Below are 21,165 nucleotides of genomic sequence, written 5' to 3' on the forward strand. Positions count from 1 at the left end.
GGGCCATAACAAAAAGATGAAAGGTTAATGGGATCCGTTTCCTGGAGAAACATGGAGATGAATTGTCTGCGTTCCCCATTGCTTGTAGATTTGGAGCACACTTCATAAGATTTGCCACAGATTATATTGTCTGCAGTTCAAATGCCAACGGTTACATGGTTAGCTACAGCCATTTTAACAGCTTCTGTGTTCACTTTTTAAAATATATTGGCATCATGCCTTTACTAGGCATGACAACAAATATAAATGTAGTTTTTCAGAGCCAAAGAAATTGCTCAGAAGTAATTATGAACTTTCCATGTCATTTAAAACCCATTCAACGAGGTCTAATTGCAAGCATTTTTATAATGAAGCTAATAGCATAAAATGAAGGTTTGAGGTAATTCAAGTGATTTCTAAAGATTTATTTCCACGGGGATTTCAACGGCACATCCTGTGGAGCAGCAGGGAATCACAGACAGCATTGACTGTATTTCCAAGTTTAATTGTGTCTGTGAGGGTGCCAGAAGTTCCTGACCGCCATTAAAACTGCAAAGTTTTTGAAACAAATTTCTGTAGTTCCCACCCTTCGAAACACAAACATGTTCGCATCGTTGTATGTCTGAAGAATCATCCCTAGCTCATGTACCTCTTGATTTTTCACAGTGGCATTGGTTGAGATATGACGGTAATTGGAAGTATCATCGCCACAACAAAAATAAATAGTTATTTGAACTCACTTGTATATACCCTTCTCTGTTCAGTGAAACTGATGATTCTGGGGACTCGCTAGAAAATGATAATGAAACTTCTATTCCACTGCAATACTTTGCATACTAAATATTTTGCATTCTAAAGTGGCAATTTGTGTTTTATTTTTTACTTGTTTCAGAATTCTATAAAATCGAGTCAAAGAATATAACAATATTTCCGTGGCAAGAAGATCCTCGATTGCATGACAGCTCTGAAGATGAGGATGAAGGGAAAGATTTGGAAGATTGTGGAGATGACACTGAAAAAAAGTAAAGCTGATCGTATTTTATTTAAATTGGAATTGCTCTGAACCATTTTTCTTTTGCTGAACAGTTTTCACCATTGTGAAATGGGGCACAATTTAAATTTTTGTCAAGATACTTAAATTGTCATACAAGCAAAAATAATGAAGGCATGTTTCAAATTAAGACAGGATTATTAGGCTTTTGATATGAAAGAAGTGATTAGAGCCAGCCATTTAGCATTGTGTTGTTTCAGAATCAGTATTTGAAATTAACCTCACTTTTGTTGAATTTTATATGCATCCATATCTAAATAAGACCATAAGACATAGGAGTGGAAGTAAGGCCATTCGGCCCATCGAGTCCACTCCGCCATTCAATCATGGCTGATGGGCATTTCAACTCCACCTACCAGCATTCTCCCCGTAGCCCTTAATTCCTCGCGACATCAAGAATTTATCTATCTCTGCCTTGAAGCCATTTAGCGTCCCGGCCTCCACAGCACTCCGCGGCAATGAATTCCACAGGCCCACCACTCTCTGGCTGAAGAAATGTCTCCGCATTTCTGTTCTGAATTTACCCCCTCTAATTCTAAGGCTGTGCCCACGGGTCCTCGTCTCCTCGCCTAACGGAAACAGTTTCTTTGCGTCCACCCTTTCTAAGCCATGTATTATCTTGTAAGTTTCTATTAGATCTCCCCTTAACCTTCTAAACTCCAATGAATACAATCCCAGGATCCTCAGCCGTTCATCATATGTTAGACCCGCCATTCCAGGGATCATCCGTGTGAATCTCCGCTGGACACGCTCCAGTGCCAGTATGTCCTTCCTGAGATGTGGGGCCCAAAACTGGACACAGTACTCCAAATGGGGCCTAACCCGAGCCTTATAAAGGCTCAGTAGCATATCGCTGCTTTTATATTCCAACCCTCTTGAGATAAATGACAACATTGCATTCGCTTTCTTAATCACAGATTCAACCTGCATGTTTACCTTTAGGGAATCCTCGACTAGCACTCCCAGATCCCTTTGTACTTTGGCTTTATGAATTTTCTCACCGTTTAGAAAGTAGTCTATGCTTGGATTCTTTTTTCCAAAGTGCAAGACCTCACATTTTCTCACGTTGAATTGCATCAGCCATTTCCTGCACCACTCTCCCAAACTGTCTAGATCCTTCTGCAGCCTCCCCACTTCCTCAGCACTACCTGCCTGACCACCTAACTTCGTATCATTGGCAAACTTCGCTAGAATGCCCCCAGTCCCTTCATCCAGATCATTAATATATATGGTGAACAGCTGCGGCCCCAATACTGAACCCTGTGGGACACCGCTGGTCACCGGCTGCCATTCCAAAAAAGAACCTTTTATCCCAACTCTCTGTCTTCTGTCAGACAGCCAATCCTCAACCCATGCCAGTAGCTCACCTCGAACACCATGGGCCCTCACCTTACTCAGCAGCCTCCTGTGTGGCACCTTATCAAAGGCCTTTTGGAAATCCAGATAGACCACATCCACTGGGTTTCCCTGGTCCAACCTACTTGTCACCTCCTCAAAGAATTCTAACAGGTTCGTCAGGCACGACCTCCCCTTACTAAATCCATGTTAACTTGTTCTAATCCGACCCTGCTCTTCCAAGAATTTAGAAATCTCATCCTTAACGATCGATTCTAGAATTTTACCAACGACCGAGGTTAGGCTAATTGGCCTATAATTTTCCATCTTTTGTCTTGATCCTTTCTTGAACAAGGGGGTTACAACAGCGATCTTCCAATCGTCCGGGACTTTCCCTGACTCCAGTGATTTATGAAAGATCTCAACCAACGCTTCCGCTATTTCTTCAGCCACCTCCCTCAGAACTCTAGGATGTAGCCCATCGGGGCCAGGAGATTTGTCAATTTTAAGACCTTTTAGCTTTTTAGCACCATCTCTTTTGTAATGGCAACCATACTCAACTCAGCCCCCTGACACTCTATAATTTTTGGGCTATTACTCATGTCTTCCACTGTGAAGACAGACGCAAAGTACTTATTAAGTTCTCCAGCGAGGGCAGCACGGTGGCCTAGTGGTTAGCACAACCGCCTCACAGCGCTGAGGTCCCAGGTTCGATCCCGGCTCTGGGTCACTGTCCGTGTGGAGTTTGCACATTCTCCCCGTGTCTGCGTGGGTTTCGCCCCCACAACCCAAAAATGTGCAGAGTAGGTGGATTGGCCACGCTAAATTGCCCCTTAATTGGAAAAAATAATTGGGTAATCTAAATTTTAAAAAAAAAGAAGTTCTCCAGCCATTTCCTCGTCTCCCATCACTAGCCTTCCGGAATCAGTTTGAATTGGCCCAATGTCTACTTTGGCCTGTCGTTTGTTTCTTATGTATTGAAAGAAACTTTTACTATCATTTCTTATATTACTGGCTAGCCTGCCTTCATATTTGATCCTCTCCTTCCTTATTTGTCTCTTTGTTAACCTCTGTTTGTTTTTGTAGCCTTCCCAATCTTCTGATTTCCCAGTGCTTTTGGCCACTTTATAGGATCTCTCTTTTTCTTTGATATATTTCCTGACCTCCTTTGTCAGCCATGGCTGTCTAAGCCCTCCCCGGATAATCTTTCTTTTCTTGGGGATGAACCTCTGTACAGTGTCCTCAATTATGCATACAAACTCCTGCCATTTTTGCTCTGCTGTCTTCCCCACTAGGGTCTGCTTCCAGTCGATTTTTGCCAGTTCCTCTCTCATGCCCTCGTAATTACCTTTATTTAAATGTAACACCATTACATCCGATTTTGCCTTCTCTCTTTCAAACTGCAGACTGAACTCAACCATATTATGATCGCTGCTTCCTAAGTGTTCTCTTACTTTAAGATCTTTTATAAAGTCTGGTTCATTACATAGCACTAGGTCCAGAATAGCCTGCTCCCTTGTGGGCTCCATGACAAGCTGTTCCAAAAAGCCATCTTGTAAGCATTCCATGAATTCCTTTTCTTTGGATCCACTGGCTACGTTATTTACCCAATCCACCTGCATATTGAAGTCCCCCATGATCACCGTGACCTTGCCTTTCTGACATGCCTTTTCTATTTCCCGGTACATGTTGCGCCTCTGGTCCTGACCACTGTTAGGAGGTCTGTACATAACTCCCATTATGGTTTTTTTGCCTTTGTGGTTCCTCAATTCTACCCACACAGACTCCACATCATCCGACCCTATGTCGTTTAGTGCCATAGATTTAATTTTGTTCTTAACTAACAAGGCAACCCCACCCCCTCGGCCCACCTCCCTGTCTTTTCGATAGGTTGTATATCCTTGGATATTTAACTGCCAGTCCTGAACCCCCTGCAGCCATGTCTCTGTGATGCCTACCACATCATAATCATTCACGATGATCTGTGCCATTAGTTCGTCCACTTTGTTACAAATGCTACAAGCATTCAGGTAAAGTGCCTTAATGCTAACTTTCTTATCATTACAGATATTGGAAGTCCTAAGATGTCCAAAGTTATCCTTCCTTTTTGTTGAATTCCTAGTCTGCCTCAAGCTTAAATCCACCTGCCTACATGTTATCCTCCTGCATATCTTGCCATTTAACTCTATGCTCCCTGTCGCTTTCACTTTCCCTTCCCCCCAACTCAGAAGTTTAAAGTCCTACTGACCACCCTATTTATCCTCTTCGCTAGAACACTGGTTCCAGATCGTTTCAGGTGGAGACCGTCCCAACGGTACAGATCCCCCCGGTTCTAAAACTGATGCCAATGTCCCATGAAGTGGAATCCCTCTTTCCCACACCAATCCCTTAGCCACGTGTTTACTTCCCTAATTTTCTTGTCCCTATGCCAATTGGCACGTGGCTCGGGCAGTAATCCGGAGATTATGACCCTTGAGGACCTGTATTTCAGTTTTCTTCCTAGTGCTTGATAGTCCCCGAACAGGTCCTCCACCCTAGCTTTACCTATGTTGTTAATCCCAACGTGGACCACAACAACTGGATCCTCCCACTCCCGCTCCAATATCCTTTCAAGCCGGTCAGAGATGTCCCGCACCCTGGCACCGGGCAGGCAACACACCATGCAAGACTCCCGATCCGGCTTGCATAGGATACTATCTGTCCCCCTAATTATAGAATCCCCTATAACAACTACTTGTCTTTTTACTCCCCCTTGATTTAGGATTGCCTGGAAATTGCTCATAGTGACTACTTTTTTTATTATTTGTTCAATCATGATTTTTATCTGTCTATCCTACTCACCAAAATGTTACCTACACTTAATTTGTTCTGCAAATAAATTGCTTTAGTTTACTGCTCATGCTATCACAGTCACAATAACAATCGTAATTATGCAAATAAAGCATCGTTAGCATTCTGTAATTCATAGAAAGAAGCATACATAGAAAATAGAAGCAAGAGGCCATTTGGCCCTTTTAGCTTGCTCCGCCATTCATCATGATCATCGCTGATCATCAAGTTCAATACCTTGATCCTGCCTTCTCGCCCCCCCCCCCCATATCCCTTGAGCCCCAAGAGCAATATCTAATTCCTTCTTGAAATGACACCATGTTTTCGCCTCAACTACTTACTGTGTACATTATGAACTACTGTTGCAACTTTTATTAAAAAGTATTGTTTAAGCATAAATGGGATAGCTTTGCATTTCAAGAAACAGTGCATTTTAATGTGACAGTATTGAACAAATACTATTAACCTCCAGCAGCAAAACATTTGAGCTTCAATAGTGAATACTAGTAACTCAAGCTTGGAGATTAATTTAAACATAGACTTAGAGTACTATCATTCTTACTAATTAAACAAAATAAAAGTGATAGGGCAGGAAAGTTAATTCACGTATGTCTGCTTTCATTCAGATATTAAGTATTTTTAAAAATCTATTATATATATTAAAGACCGTGGGTAGCACAGTTGCTTCACAGCTGCAGGGTCCCAGGTTCGATTCCCGGCTTGGGTCACTGTCTGTGCGGAGTCTGCACGCTTTCCCACGTGTCTGTCTGGGTTTCCTCCGGGTGCTCTGGTTTCCTCCCACGTCCAAAGATGTGCAGGTTAGATGGATTGGCCATGCTAAATTGCCCTTAGTGTCCAAAAAAAGTTAAGTGGTTACAGGGATACGGAGGAGATGTGGGTTTAGGTAGGGTGCTCTTTCCGAGGGCCGGAGTGAACCCAATGGGCTGAATGGCCTCCTGCACTGTAAATTCTATGATAGCACTCATTTTTGAGGTAAGTCTTCAATAATTTGTAAAATTATGTCTTAAAGCTTCTGTTTTTATTCAGAATTTCTCTTAAATTAGATTTCATCATTTTAATTAAGACCTGGTTAAGTATTTGCATATTTCAATTACTTGTTTTGAACTGTTCTGTTTACAGTGAAGTAACATTACCTGAGAAGAAAGTCAATTTATTTTTCTTCTTCAAAGATGACCAAAGACTAAAAGGTAAAATGAATACACCTTAATACTAATGTTATTGGATTATAATACAGGATTATTTTAGTTAATTTGCTTTTCTATGCCTTTACAATTCTAGGATGCATTATAAATAGATTATGGTTCAGCAAGACTTGTTTCTTTGTTGCACTTAGATGGCCCTAAACTATTTTGTCGAACTACAGACCTTGAAGATGAAAGGAGTAACTGGGAAGAAAAGCGAACTTTACTAATTGAGGTAAGTGAATTTCATAAAACATCAGTAACTTGATCTAATTGCATAACCGATAATTGACACTCACACAGTATGCCATATCAATTAAAATTACATTTAAACCTTTACAAATTTGTAAAATGAATTTGGGGCTAATTAGCCTTGATAAATGCAGGTCATCATTATCATCCAGTTATTATTCTAGATGTTTCACAAACATAGGAATAGGCCATTCAATCCCTCAAACTTTTTCTGTCAATCAGTTAGATCAGGGGTGGGCAAACTACGGCCCGCGGGCCGCATGCGGCCCGCCAAAGGTCTTTATGCGGCCCACCAAGATCAAGTCATTAAAAAAAAAAAAATTTGTTTTTAAAAACATTTTTTTTTAATTTTAATGTTAATGGGGGGGGGGGGGCTGTTGGGTTACTGGTATAGGGTGGATACGTTGACTTGAGTAGGCTGATCATTGCTCGACACAACATGTGTTTCATGTGAAGTTTCTACTTTAAAATATTAATTAATAAAAATTAATTGCTTTTTTTTTCTTTAAAAACCTTTTATTTTGGCTATTTTAAATATTAATTATTTTACTTAATATACTATGCGGCCCTTTAAAATTGTGAATTTCTGAATGTGGCCCTTGCACGGAAAAGTTTGCCCACCCCTGAGTTAGATCATGGCTGAGCTGTATATTGGCTCCCTTTGTTCTGTAGCTATAAATATCCTTGCCACACAAAAGTATTATCAATCTCAGTTTGAAATTTTTAATTGCCCTAGATCAAGCTTTTTGGGGGGAAGAGTGTTTCAAAATTCCACCAACCTTTGTGCAAAGAGGTATTTCCTTTCTTCAACCCTGAATGACCTAGTTCTAATTTTAATGTTATATCCCCTTCGTCTGAATTCTCCCAACAGGGGAAATTCTTTTTCTCTCTCTCCACTCTACCAAAGTATCATTAACATTTCAGTTAGATCACCCCTTTAGTTATATATTCAATGAAATACAAGCTTTGTGTCTGCAAGCTGTCTTCATAATTTAACCTTTTTAAATCCAGTAAGGTTCTGGTGAGTATGTGTTGCACTTCCTGAAATGCCTGGAACTGAATGCAGATCCCCAGAAATGGTCTAATCAGAACTCTGGCAGCCATATCCTAAAATCCACCCCTTGTATTCCAGCCTTCATGAGATAAAGTTCAACATCCATTCACCTTTTAAATTTTGTTTAAACCTTTTTTTATCCATCCACCAGCTTTAAGTGAATTCAATATTGATCTCTAAATATCTTTGCTCAGGTATGTCTGTTCTTAGCTGTTCGCTATTTAGAAAATACTCTGATCTATCTTTAAGGTTTAAAATTGATGACTACACACTTTCCCACATTGTACTTAATTCTGCAGCAATTTTTCCTAATTTTTTAATCTATCAATGTCCCTTTGAAACTTTTTGTTCTCATCCACACTTTTTAAAGTGCCACCTTATTTAGTGTCATCCGCACCCTTAGGAGACAATAGTGTAGTAATGCCACTGGACAAGTAATCCAGAGGCCCAGGCTAATACTCTGGGACATCAATTCAAATTCCACATGGCAGCTGGTGGAATTTAAATTCCATTTGTAAATCTGGATCAGAAAGCTAGTCACAGTAGTGGTGACCGTGACACCGATCATCGATTCTTGTAAAAACCCATCTGATTCACTCTATGTCCTTTAGGGAAGGGAATCTGCCATCTTTACCCCAAGGCAGCACGGTAGCACACGTAGCTAGCACTGTGGCTTCACAGCGCCAAGGTCCCAGGTTCGATTCCATGCTGGGTCACTGTCTGTGCGGAGTCTGCACGTTCTCCGTGTCTGCCTGGGTTTCCTCCGGATGCTCCGGTTTCCTCCCACAGTCCAAAGACATGCAGGTTAGGTGGATTGACCATGCTAAATTGCCCTTATTGTCCAAATAGGTTAGGAGGGGTTATTGGGTCACGAAAATAGGGTGGAAGTGAGGGCTTAAATGGGTCGGTGCAGACTTGATGGGCCGAATGGCCTCCTTCTGTACTGTCTGTTCTATGTGTACTTCTCCCAATGTTCGATAAGGTGGTGAGGGAGGGGGTACGGGGGTCCCTTCCAGAGTTAGATAGGACCCATTGAACACTCTGGCAGTCGCCTCAGGCAAACGAGCCACCACGAGCGGCAATAGCCAGATTCCACAGCTTCCAGGAGAAGGAGTGGGCCCTGAAGTGTGGCCGGAGATGGGAAGGAAGCCATGATAGAATATATTGGGGTCTCGGTGCAGAGCTGGCGAAGAAGCGAGCAATCTTTAATAAGGTCAAAGAGGGCAGATGTTGTAGCCTTTGCCTAGTTGATCGTCCAAAGGCGGATCCTGTTGGGATGGTGAGCAACCTCTCCACCCTGTACCCTGGCTGATGGATGACCTGTTGGGGGAACCTTTTGGAATTCTTAACTCTTGAGAAGGTTAAGTTTGAACTGAGGGGAAGGATGGAGGGGTTCTACAATTCATAGGCGTTATTCAGTATGCACTTTCAAGAATTGAATAACATCGAACATTAGCGGGGTTGGGACGGTTAGGAGGAGGGAGACTGTATGTGTTAATGGGGACTGTGGGTGATTCCAGATTCCTTTTTGTCATTTGTTAATGTTAACATGCGGGCTGCTGTTTGGTGGGAGCATGGGATTGTTGTTGTTGATATGGGGATTGACATTGTATTCGTTACTGCTTATTGTTGGTGAGCGTAAATTTGGGAGAAATTGTGTAAAAGGAGAATAAAAATATATATTTTTTTAAATAAGGCCAAAGAGTTGTTATACAAGAGTGGAGTGCAGTTTGGAGTGGTGTACCCTGTGAGGCTCCAAGTTATCTTCGGGTCAAAGGACCATAAATTTGGTGCTTCAGAGGAGGCAGAGTGTTTGTTATAGAGCATGGACTAGGGTCGAGTTAAATGGGCTCTGTGTGGACTTGTTTATGGTTATTTATGGGAAGGGTTTGGGGGTATTTTATGTTCAGTATTTTGGATGTATTTGTTTTGTTGTGTTTTGGGTTGGAATTGGGTTGTTTTGTACATGTTGTGCAGTGGGGGGTGGGAGGATAACGGTTTTGTGGATATTGTTTACGGCAATATTTCTCTTTTGGAAATATATGGCCCCCAGTGGAAGGTACCTTTGAAAGGGGTGCTGAATTTCTGTGGGGGTTTTTTGTTGTATTTCAGTAGCCAGGACATGTAGGGACACTTTTTTCGGCCCTAGGGAGGGGCTACCTCGTTATCATTAAAGTTTTAGCTAGTGAACAGGAGCAAGGTGGGCAGAGGGGCCTGCAGCCTGTTAGACCGGTTTTAGTGGTTCGATGAGCCTCGCGCTTTTGTCTGGTTGGGGTGGGGTTGGTTAGGAACGGGTACTGGTATCTGGAATGTGATCACTAGGGATGTTTGGATGGGGTTTGAATCAAGTAGGCGGATTAGTTTTCTTACGGTGACAATAGGATTGTCTTTGTTTCATTGTTTGGGTTGATTTGGTGGCCATCTCGGATGGGCCTTGGGCCGACATCCTCTGGGCAGGCACTTGAGAATCCTTTACGGTAGAAATGGCTAACTCTGGGTTATTGGGGCTGGGGAAGAGGGGGAGAGAAAGTTGAAGGGGGAGACCCCCGATTCAATTGGTTGCCTGGAATGTAAGGTGATTGGGGGGGCCGGTAAAAAGATGGAGAATTTTCTCTCGCCTTAACAAAATGTTTTGCAATAAGCTTCATGGATCCTCTGTGTTAATGTATCCCACAACTTCATCAGTGCTATTTGGAGGGCTTTAAACAGTTCCCACCATTTCTATTCCAGAGTTCTATTCATGACATTTCTACTGCATGTTCATTCTTACTGGTATCCTACTTTTTAATGCTGTAGTAGTACCTCTTGTCAATATTGCTGCTCCTCTTTCCTTTCCGATTTCTTTGTTAAAGTATATATTTTCTTCCACAAATATTTCCTTGTTTTCATATCTCTATTGGCCTTTAGTCATTTGACTGAACTGGCTTCTAAATTTGACCATTCAATGTGACAGATTTATGGAAATCGAGATCTTCAGTTTGCTTCATGTTCCAGCACATGGTCTTCAGCCTTAGCCTCTCATTTCTTTTTCAAGCTTTGATGTATATACAACTTGAATAGTATCCAAAAATATAATTCCAATGTGACTGTTAGTGGGAGAGAATCGCAAAGAAACCACTCAGTGCTCAGGGCTGGTCCTCACATCAAACCATTTATTATGCTGGCAAGGCGATGGCATCTGTTAAAGCCCAGTGCCTCTCCCGCGAACAGAGGAAAACATCCATTCTTATACAAAACATCTACGCAGCCCATTACGGCTGGACTTTGTCCAATAATATCGAATATAGATTACATACGTTCGTCGCGTATCCAATGAAATTTGGCATTACGTAAGGTGGGTTTGTACGTGATCAGCCCATGACCTCGCGGACACGACTCATGGTACCTCGCTAAAATTTTCTTCACTGTCTCCATCTGGAGTCCTTGAGTCTCCAATGCACCTTGTTCTGTGGTCTCCCTTAATTCCACATGTCTATTTTCCATTTAAGACCCTAGATCATTTGCTGGTATCAGCCACCGTTATATCCCTGAACATTCCTTCTGTCTGTAATTGTCTGTTGTTTATACCAGCTTGCGACTCACCCAGCTAATTGTGTTCAGGAATGCTAACTCAATTAACAGCCATTTTGTGTTTTTAGTATTCCGAACTTCTGTTAACATGGCCGTTAACACAGAGTGGAGATATATGTCTGTCCTTTCTGATCGTATAGTGATTTTTAGAATATAAAATTACATACATTCGGGTTCATACAATATCTACAAATATGCCTCTGTGCAGGTACCTGAGCCAGGATACCCTTTGTCTAAAACCTTCTCTCTAAATCTACCTTCAACATGGAGCATAACCTATGACAAAATTTAACTATAATCAGACTAAACAATCAGTAGGCCCTGATTACCAAAACAGCCTCAGAACCTTGGCCAACTCTAGTTTTTGGTCCTCCTTGGCATCTTTCTGAACTTTGGCCTTCATATTCACCCCAGCAATTGGCTTACAAGATGCCATTTGACTTTTGATTCCCTGAGGTCTATCTCTTCAATTCCCATCAACCCCACCCACCCTCCATTGTTTTCTGTGGAGTTGTTCCAACATGGGAACATAGAATGCCAACAGAAATAGTGGTTGAAGCTGATTCCATTGTACCTTCTAAAAAGTAAGGCCCCTTCTAAAAGTGGTGGCACAGTGGTTAGCGCTGCTGCCTCAGTGCCAGGGACTTGATTCGGACCTTGAATGACTGTGTGGAATTTGCATATTCTCCCTCTGTTTGCGTGGGTTTCCTCCCACAATCCAAAGATAAGCAGATTAGGTGGATTGGCCATGCTAAATTGCCCCTTAGTGTTCAACGGTAAGGTGGGGTTACTAGGTTTCGGCGATAGGGTGGGAGGTGGGCCTGAGTTAGGGTGCTCTTTCAGGAGGTCGGTGCAGACTTGATGGGCCGAATGGCCTCCTTCTGCATTGTAGGGATTATATAATTCAGTAAGTGAACAGATTTTTAAAAAAATAAACATTTTATTGAGGTATTTTTGGTTTTACAACAACGACAAAATAAACAATAGACATAAGTCTATAAACATAGTGCAAAAAAGCCTGCTTCCTCCCTTACAGGTCTCACCTTTATTAACCCCCTACTCTAAACTAAACTAACCTTCTGCTGACGATTAATTTTCTGCAAAGAAGTCGATGAACGGTTGCCACCTCCGGGCGAACCCTAACCGTGACCCTCTCAATCAAATGAAATTTTCATTTCAGAATCCCCTAAGCTTCGGGAATGCCCAAAACATATGGACATGGTTCGCTGGCCCCCTTCGCACACCTTGCACACCTGTCTTCTACACCTGCTCATCCGGGCCACTGTCATGTGAGCCCGGTGTACGACCTTGAATTGTATCAGGCTGAGCCTGGCGCATGTTATGGACACGTTAACTCTACTCAACGCACCTGCCCAGAGACCATCATCTATCTCTCCTCCAAATTCCTCTTCTCATTTGTGCTTCAGCTCCTCAGTCTGCGTGACCTCTGACCCCCTTATAGATGTCGGAGACCTTCCCTTCTCCCACCCCCACTCTGGAAACTGCCCTATCCTGGATCCCCCTTGGTGGTAGGAGCGGGAAGGTTGAGACCTGCCTGCGTAGGAAGTCCTGCGCCTGCAGGTACCTAAATTTGTTTCCCCTCGCCAATCCAAATTTCTCCTCCAGCTCCCTCAAGCTAGGAAAGCTCCCTTCTATAAACATATCCCCCATCCTCTCAATTCCTGCCTTCTGCCATCTCCAAAATCCCCCGTCCATCCTCCCCGGGGCAAACCGGTGGTTATTGCAGATTGGAGACCAGACCGATGCTCCCTCCGCTCCCACATGTTTCCTCCATTGCCCCCAGTCTCTCAGGGCTGCAACCACCACGGGGCTGGTGGAGTACCGTGCCAGCGGGAACAGCAGAGGCGCTTTTATCAACGCCCCCAAGCTGATGCCCTTACATACTACAAAACTGCCTCCATACGCACCCATGCCAACCTTCCTTCCACCACCCACTTCCTGATCATGGCTATATTCGCCGCCCAATAATAGTTACTGAAGTTTGGCAGCCGCCCTCTCCCCGGCTGCTCTCAAGCATCCCCTTTTTTACTCCCGGGGTCTTGCCCGCCCATACAAAGTCAGTGATAACTTTGTTAACCCGTTTAAAAAAGGTCCGCGGAATAAAGATGGGGAGACACTGGACCACAAACAGGAATCTCGGAAGGACTGTCATCTTCACCTTCTGGACCCTCCCAGCTAGTGACAACGGGAGCGTGTCCCACATCCGAAAATCGTCCTTCCTTTGGTCCACCAGACAGGCCAGATTACGTTTGTGTAACTTCCCATTCCCGCGCCACCTGAATGCCTAGATACCTAAAACTTCCCCCTATCACTCTAAACACCAGTTCTCCCCACTCATCTCTCCTGTCCCCTTGCCTTGATCGCAAACATCTCACTTTTCCCCATATTTAGTTTGTACCCCGAAAACCAGCCAAATTCCCCCAGAATATCCTCATGATTTATTCCATCCCCTCCACTGGGTGCGATACATACAGGAGTAGGTTGTCTGCGTAAAGTGAAACTCTGTGTTCCACTCTCTTTTCTTCCCCCCCCCCCCCCCACCACCCACCCACTACGGACCAACCCCTTCCAGCCCCTTGAGATCTCAGTGCAATTGCCAGCGGCTCTATAGCTGGCGCGAACAACAGTGGGAAGAGGGGGCACCCCTGTCTCGTTCCCCGATGTCGTCCTATTCGTCCACACGCTCGCCACAGGAGCCTGAGACAGCAACCTGACCCAGTCAATAAAGCCCAGTCCAAATCCGAACCGTCCCAGTACCTCCCTCAGATATTCCCATTCTACTTGATCAAAAGCCTTCTTTGCGTTCATTGCAACCACTATCTCCACTTCCCTACCTTCTGGGGGCATCATGATCGCATTTTGCAACCTTCTTACATTGGACACCAACTGCCTTCCCTTAACAAACCCCGCCTGGTCCTCCCCAATCACGTCCGGAACACAGTCTTCAATCCTGGAGGACAAAATTTTGGCCAGCATTTTGGCGTCCATATTCAACAGGGATATTGGCCTGCAGGACCCACACAGCTCCGGATCCTTATCCCGCTTCAGAATCAGCGAGATTGTGGCCTGTGACATTGTTGGGGGAAGCACCCCTCTCTCCCTTGCCTCATTGAATGTCCTCATCAACAGTGGCCCCAATATCCCAGCGAATGTTTTATAGAACTCCGCTGGGTACCCGTCTGGCCCCGGGGGTTTGCCCGACTGCATGGACTTCAGACCCTCCGCTATCTTCTATCACGATCGGGGGCCCCCATCCCTCCTACCAGATCCCCGTCCACCTTCGGGAAATTCAGCCCCCCTAGGAAGTGCCTCATCCTCTCTGGCCCTGGTGAAGGTTCCGACCCATACAGCCTACTATAAAAATCCTTAAATGTCTGTATGGGTAGGGCCTTGCTCAGAATAAGGAAAACAATCCGGGAGTACACTTTATGCACGTGTGAGTAGGAGAACTCCTTCACTCTCGGCTGCCCAAATCTCCATGGGTCCAACCCCCCCCCCCATCTGCTCCATGAACCCTTTTAGCTCCTTAGCCATTACTGACACCCTGCCTGTTTTTGAGCTTGACCGGTCTAAGCCAGCGTCAATAACTGTATTGAAAGTCCCCCTCCCATGACCAGCTTATGCGAATCAAGTTCCGGTATCTTCCCCAGCATCCTCTTTATAAACTCCACATCGTCCCAGTTTGGCACGTATACATTTACTAGTACCACCTGCACACCCTCCAATTTCCCACTGACCATAATGTAGCGGCCTCTCCCATCTGAAACTATTCTTACCGCCTTAAACACCACTCGCTTGTTGATCAGGATCGTGACCCTCTGGTCTTTGAGTCCAGTCGCGAGTGAACAACCTGTCTGACCCAACGTTTCCTTAGCCTAATCTGGTCAGCTACTCTTAAGGTGCGTCTCCTGCAGCATTACCACATCCGCCTTCAGTCCTCTCAAGTGCGCGAACACGCGTGCCCTCTTGACCGGCCTATTGAGCCCTCTTACATTCCAGTTGATCAGTCTAGTTGGACGGGGGGGGCTCATTGCCCCCCTCCCTTCGCCGATCAGCCATCCCCTCTCTTGGGCCAGTCGCCAGCCCACGCCTCCACCGGCCCACCCCCAGGCAGCCCCCGACCCCCTCTCTGTCCCTCAGCAAAGGTCCCTCCCTCGTCAGCAGAACATTTCCCCCCCCCCCACCCCCAGTAACAGCCCAAAATAAATCAACCCCTTTGATAAGCTTAGCATCTTCACCCCCCACTATGCTTCCGTAAGCTAGCTCGCCCAGCTAGCTTGGTGGCCCTCGCCCCTGGCGCCAGACAATCTCCCACCTATTGTTCCCCCCCCCGCTCATACATACTTATTCAAATGAAAAACAATCCCAACACAATTGTCCGATGCAGATAAAAAAACCCGAGTTGAACTCAAACAAACCCAAAAAACATCAAGCAAAAGATCCAGCATCTGAACAACCACACCTTCATCCCCCAACAGTGCAAATGCAAACTTTACCTCACTCAGCTCTGCAGCTGGCCCCAGATCCATACAGCAGGCATTAAAAATAACATTCGAAAAAACAAGTAACAAGAAACTTTTTTTTGAGAAACATAACAGCTACAGCAAAATTCAAAGTTCTCAGTCCGACGACACCAGTCCCTTCCTTTTCGTGAAGTTCAGAGCTTCCTCAGATGACTCAAAATAGAAATGTTGTTCCTCGTATGTGACCCAGAGGCGTGCCGGGTTCAACAGCCCGAACTTCACCCTTTTTTTTGAAAAGGGTCGACCTGATCTGGATGAACCCCGCTCTTCTCCTGGCCACCTCCACACTCGGGTCTTGATAGATCCGCAGGATACTGTTGTCCCATTTGCAGTCCGTGTCTGCTTGGCCCACTGTAAAACGCGCTCCTTATCCAGATATCTGTGGAATCTCACCACCATTGCACTCGGGGGAGGGGGGTCTCCCATTCACGGCTTCCTCGCAAGCGCTCTGTGAGCCCTGACCACCTCCAAGGGCCGGGGGAATGCCCCATCCCCCAGCAGCTTCTCGAACATGGTTGCTATATATGCCCCAGCATCCGCTCCTTCGGATCCCTCCGGGAGCCCAACAATCCTAAAGTTCTGCCGGTGGGACCTATTCTCTAGGTCCTCCACCTTCTCCAGGAGCCTTTTCTGCTGGTCTCTTAGCATCCCCACCTCCAACTCCACCACTGTTTGATGTTCCTCCTGTTCAGCTATAGCCTTCTCTACTTTCTGGATAGCCCGATCTTGGGCATCCAATGCAAGTTCCAGCCGCAAAATTGCCTCTTTAATTGGGTCAAAGCAGTCCTGCTTCTGCTTGGCGAAGCCCAGCTGGATAACTTGCATCAACTGCTCCGTTGACCGCTGGGTCGAAAAGCCAGAGGTCCGGTCCTCCACCATGCTTCCTTCCAATGCAACTTCAGCCCCCTGCTCTGTCCTTCTGTTTCTGCCTTTGCGAGCACTCCTAGTCCTCCTCTCCATGCACCGATGAGGGAATTCAGTTCACAGATGCCTCTGTCATCAATTTTTCAAATCAAGTTCAGTAAAAAATATGGGGGAAAAGGTCCAAAAGTCCGACCCGAGCGGGAGCCACCAAATGTGCGACTTACTTCTTCATAGCCGCCACAGGAAGTCCTCAGTGAATAGATATTTGATAAATAACATTTTAAATGGGTCTGTGGAAGGAGAAAACCAATAAAACTGAGATTACTCTTTCAAAGAGCCAGCAAAGGTGCAATGGATTGCAAAAGTGTATGATTGCAAGTCCCACCTTAACTGATGAGAGATCGGGGTCCTCTTTGGACAATAAGCAAGTCACTTTGTGTGTGGATCAGGGTGGAGGTAATAATCTAACACTTGATATTTTTCAAAGATGTTTTATAATTTCCTTTTTTTTTAGGAATACCGAAAGAAACACAAAGAAGCAAAACGGAAAATAAAAGCCAAGCGTTAGATCTGCATTTAATTCATTGGAGTAATAGGGTATGAATTCAGGCAGATGTTTTTATATACTGTGAACATCTGAATATTTTTGCTTGCCTATTTTGGCCTCTTTCTAAGATAGCACAATAAGTATTTTATCATTTTAGCTCTTGAAATCATTACCTTACCCAGTGTACTTGCCAGGGGTTGCTGAGACATGGATTCATACTGAATCATATTGTGATTATTGATCTTGACTGAACTAACTTAGCTGTTTGAGATGAGATAAAGCTCCCCCCCACAAGACAAGAAAGGTCAGCAGATCATTCTCTTGTGTAATTTCCAAGTAGTCAGTTTTAGAATGGAATTGCAAAGGACTAAAATTTGGTCGCTTTTCCGCATCTCTTCACAGAAGGAAAAGACTGCTGCAAGAGCAGTGCAAATTAGAGGTACCGGTGAGGAAAAGACTTAAAGCTAGTATTTTTTTTTGTATGCATTTTTTTTTGTATTATAAAAAATAAAATTAAATTGTCTAATGTGATAAAAGTAATCTTCATTACAGTTTCAAGTGTTTCTGTTCACCTTTTTAAAAGAAGTTTTTCGTTTGAGCTACAAATCCTAAAATGTGACTTAAAAAAAAAAGACACTTCTCTAACAGCATGCGAACAAATGAAATGAAATGAAAATCGCTTATCGTAGGCTTCAAATTATGTTACTGTGAAAAGCCCATAGTTGCCATATTCCGGCGCCTGTTCGGAGAGGCTGGTACGGGAATTGAACCATGCTGCTGGCCTGCCTTGGTCTGCTATAAAAGCCAGCTCTTTAGCCCTGTGCTAAACCAGCCCCAATATGGATAGCTACCCAGATCATTAGTAAATTCACCATATCAATTCAAATAGTGAATTGTTTTTCAGGAGACAGGAAGGGAAATTTTAAAGTAAGTAGTATGAAAGTGTCCCAGCATCCCTTAAAAGATATTGATTCGCTTTCCTCCATATGCAAACATTATGGGCAGCACGGTAGCATTGTGGATAGCACAATTGCTTCACAGCTCCAGGGTCCCAGGTTCGATTCCGGCTTGGGTCTGTGTGGAGACTGCACATCCTCCCCGTGTGTGCATGGGTTTCCTCCGGGTGCTCCGGTTTCCTCCCACAGTCCAAAGATGTGCAGGTTAGGTGGATTGGCCATGATAAATTGCCCTTGGTGTCCAAAATTTCCCTTAGTGTTGGGTGGGATTACTGGGTTATGGGGATAGGGTGGAGGTGTTGACCTTGGGTAGGGTGCGCTTTCCAAGAGCCGGTGCAGACTCGATGGGCCAAATGGCCTCCTTCTGCACTGTAAATTCTATGACAACTAACTCAACCTTCTCAAAGCAGGTACACACTGAAACAATGTTGACAACAGCCTGACTTGGTATAGGTAAATTTACATTTATCATTAAATAGTACAGAATATTTGAAGTCCAATTCTGCTGGGGTGTTATGGATAAACTGTAGGTGGGCAGGATTTTCTGTTCCTGCTGGAGAGGATGGACCTTCAATTGCTCTATCAAATTTTCCGTCTTGCCTGCGATTATTCTGGCAGTGGGCATGACTGGAAAACTTACCCATGTGTTTCTTGATTCACATGATAACACCTCGAACTCCATCTGTGGTTAGTTCAGCACAACATTTTTTGTATTATTTTCAGTGAGAGTGTTGGTTTTAGCCAGCCTTAATAAGCGATTCAACACCGCTATACCAGTTGTGGGAATTTCAATCCAAGCAGATTCTAAAAACTTTCTAGACAAGGGATTAGTTATTTTGCCCATGTTGAACTAAGGCTGTAATGAAGCCTGGAGCTGAGTGGACATGGCAGAATACAAACTCTACACTTGAGCATGTTATTGCTGGGTGAATGCTGCTTGATAGCATTTATGATACGTTACTTCTCTGCTAATGATGTCAGAGGCGACTATTGGAGGTTGATCGGCAAAATTGGATTCGATATGACATGTTGGGCTCCCTCACCATTGTCAGGAAAACAAATGTAGTTTCAAGGGATTTATTTATATTTATATTGGTAAACATTAGAAATAAGATATAGTGGGACACTGATTCTTAGGAACATTTATACAGAGGATAGGCTAGTGACCTTTGAGTGAATGAACTCCGACGCCTACAGGTTAAAAACTTTTGGCGCAAGGAGATGGCAGCATACACGCAGACCCGAGATGCACAATGGGGTGTGGGTAACCTGGGAGGGCAGAACTGCGGGACCTGTACGGATGACTATTAGAAAGGGCACACTCATTCATGTAGGGACACAAATTTAGGGGCACTGGTAACGGCACCTCTGTCATTCTCACAGGCTCAGTACTTCACAAGCCCGATGATAGTGGTGGCTTTGAGGGTGTCTGGAGTGGCAGAAGCACATGGGAGTGGAGGGAGTGTTGAAATGGGCCCCAATTTGTGGCAATCACCGGTTTGTGCCGGGGGGGCTAGATGGGGGGTTTCTGAGGTGGTAACGAGCTGTGAATGAGCAGTTAGGGGACCTGTTTATTGACGGCAGCTTTCCGTGCTTGGAGGACTTGTGGAGGAGTTTGAGCTGCCAGGTGGGAATGGGTTCCGCTACCTGCAGGTGAGAGACTTTGCACGAAGGCAGGTTTCGACCTTTCCGCACCTGCCCCAGGGGATACAGGACAAGGTAGTGTCGAAAATGGGAGTGGTGGAGTGGAGCGTCTCGGAAATTTATAAAGAGCTCATGGAATGGGAAGGAACCCCGATAAGGGAGATAAAGTGAAAATGGGAGGAAGAGTTGGGCAAGGAGTTGGAGGCGGGACTGTGGGAGGATGCCTTGAGTAGTGTTAACGTGACCTCATCGCATGCCAGGCTTAATCTGATACAATTCAAGGTGGTCCACGGGGCACATATGACTGTGGCCTGTAGGAGCAGGTTCTTTGAAGGGGTGGAGGTTAGGTGTGGGCAGTGTGCAGGAGGGCATGCAAATCATGTCCACGTGCTTTGACCATGTTCGAAGTTTGGGGGATTCTGGCAAGGATTTGCCGATGTCATGTCCACGGTATTAAAGGTACGGGTGATTCAGAGTCCAGAGGTGCCGATCTTTGGTGTGTCAGAAGACCCTGGTGTCCAGAGGGTGAGAGAGGCTGATGCGTTGGCCTTTGCCTCCCTGGTAGCCCGGAGACAGATCTTATTGGCGTTGAGGGACTCAGAACCCCTGACATTGGGGGTATGGGTCAGTGACATGGCCAGATTTCTCAGGCTTGAGATTTCTCAAGTTCGATCTGAGAGGATCGATGCTATGATTCGCCCGGAGGTGGCAGCCGTTTATCGACTACTTTGTGGAAAATTAAGCTGTCAGCAGATACAAAAGGGGGGGGGAGGTGGTTAAGGGAGGTAGGGGGGTTGGTTGAGGTGGGAACAGTTAGTGAGGGAGGGGGACTGGAGAACTGTGTACGTAAGCCACATTGGCTGGGTGTGGTTGTTGGTTGAGTGGGAATAACTTACTTTGTTGGTTTTCCTCTTGAAAATTGCTGTTAAAAATTTATAAATGCCTTAATAAAATATTTTCAAAAGAAAGGGCACATTCCCCACTGAACAGTGGGAAAGATAAGAGAAAGAACTAGGATTGGAAATGGGGTGGGAACTCTGGAGCGAAGCACTGATCAGGGCCAACTTCACCTCCACTTGCACAAGGCCAAGCCTCATTCAACTGAAAGTGGTGCACAGAGTGCACCTGACAACCCGAATGAGCAGGTTTATCCTGGAGGTGGAGGACAACATGTGAATGGTGCCAGGGAGACCTGGCCAACCACGCCCATATTTTTGAGGCATGCCTAAGACTTGTCGAGTTTTGGACACTCTTCTTTGAGGCAATGTCCAAGGTTGTGGGGTGAATGTGGAGCCGTGCCCAAGAGTTGCAGTCTTCGGGGGATCGGACCAGCCAGAA

At 44.8% G+C, this 21,165-nt stretch overlaps 1 protein-coding gene across 2 annotated transcripts in view; it reads left to right on the plus strand.

The window, feature by feature from the left end:
- Positions 1-17,773, plus strand: part of nol8 (nucleolar protein 8) — a 73,838-nt gene extending 56,065 nt beyond the window's left edge. For both annotated transcript variants that reach the window (XM_038812592.1, XM_038812593.1), the window contains exons 14-17: positions 872-1,001; positions 6,335-6,402; positions 6,549-6,631; positions 17,195-17,773. In XM_038812592.1, coding sequence (XP_038668520.1) covers positions 872-1,001; positions 6,335-6,402; positions 6,549-6,631; positions 17,195-17,248 — 335 coding nt within the window. In that variant the 3' untranslated portion in view covers positions 17,249-17,773. The remainder of the gene's footprint in view (positions 1-871; positions 1,002-6,334; positions 6,403-6,548; positions 6,632-17,194) is intronic.
- Positions 17,774-21,165: the final 3,392 nt, after the last annotated feature.

Source organism: Scyliorhinus canicula, chromosome 11 (assembly GCF_902713615.1).
Source record: "Scyliorhinus canicula chromosome 11, sScyCan1.1, whole genome shotgun sequence".
NCBI lineage: Eukaryota > Metazoa > Chordata > Chondrichthyes > Carcharhiniformes > Scyliorhinidae > Scyliorhinus > Scyliorhinus canicula.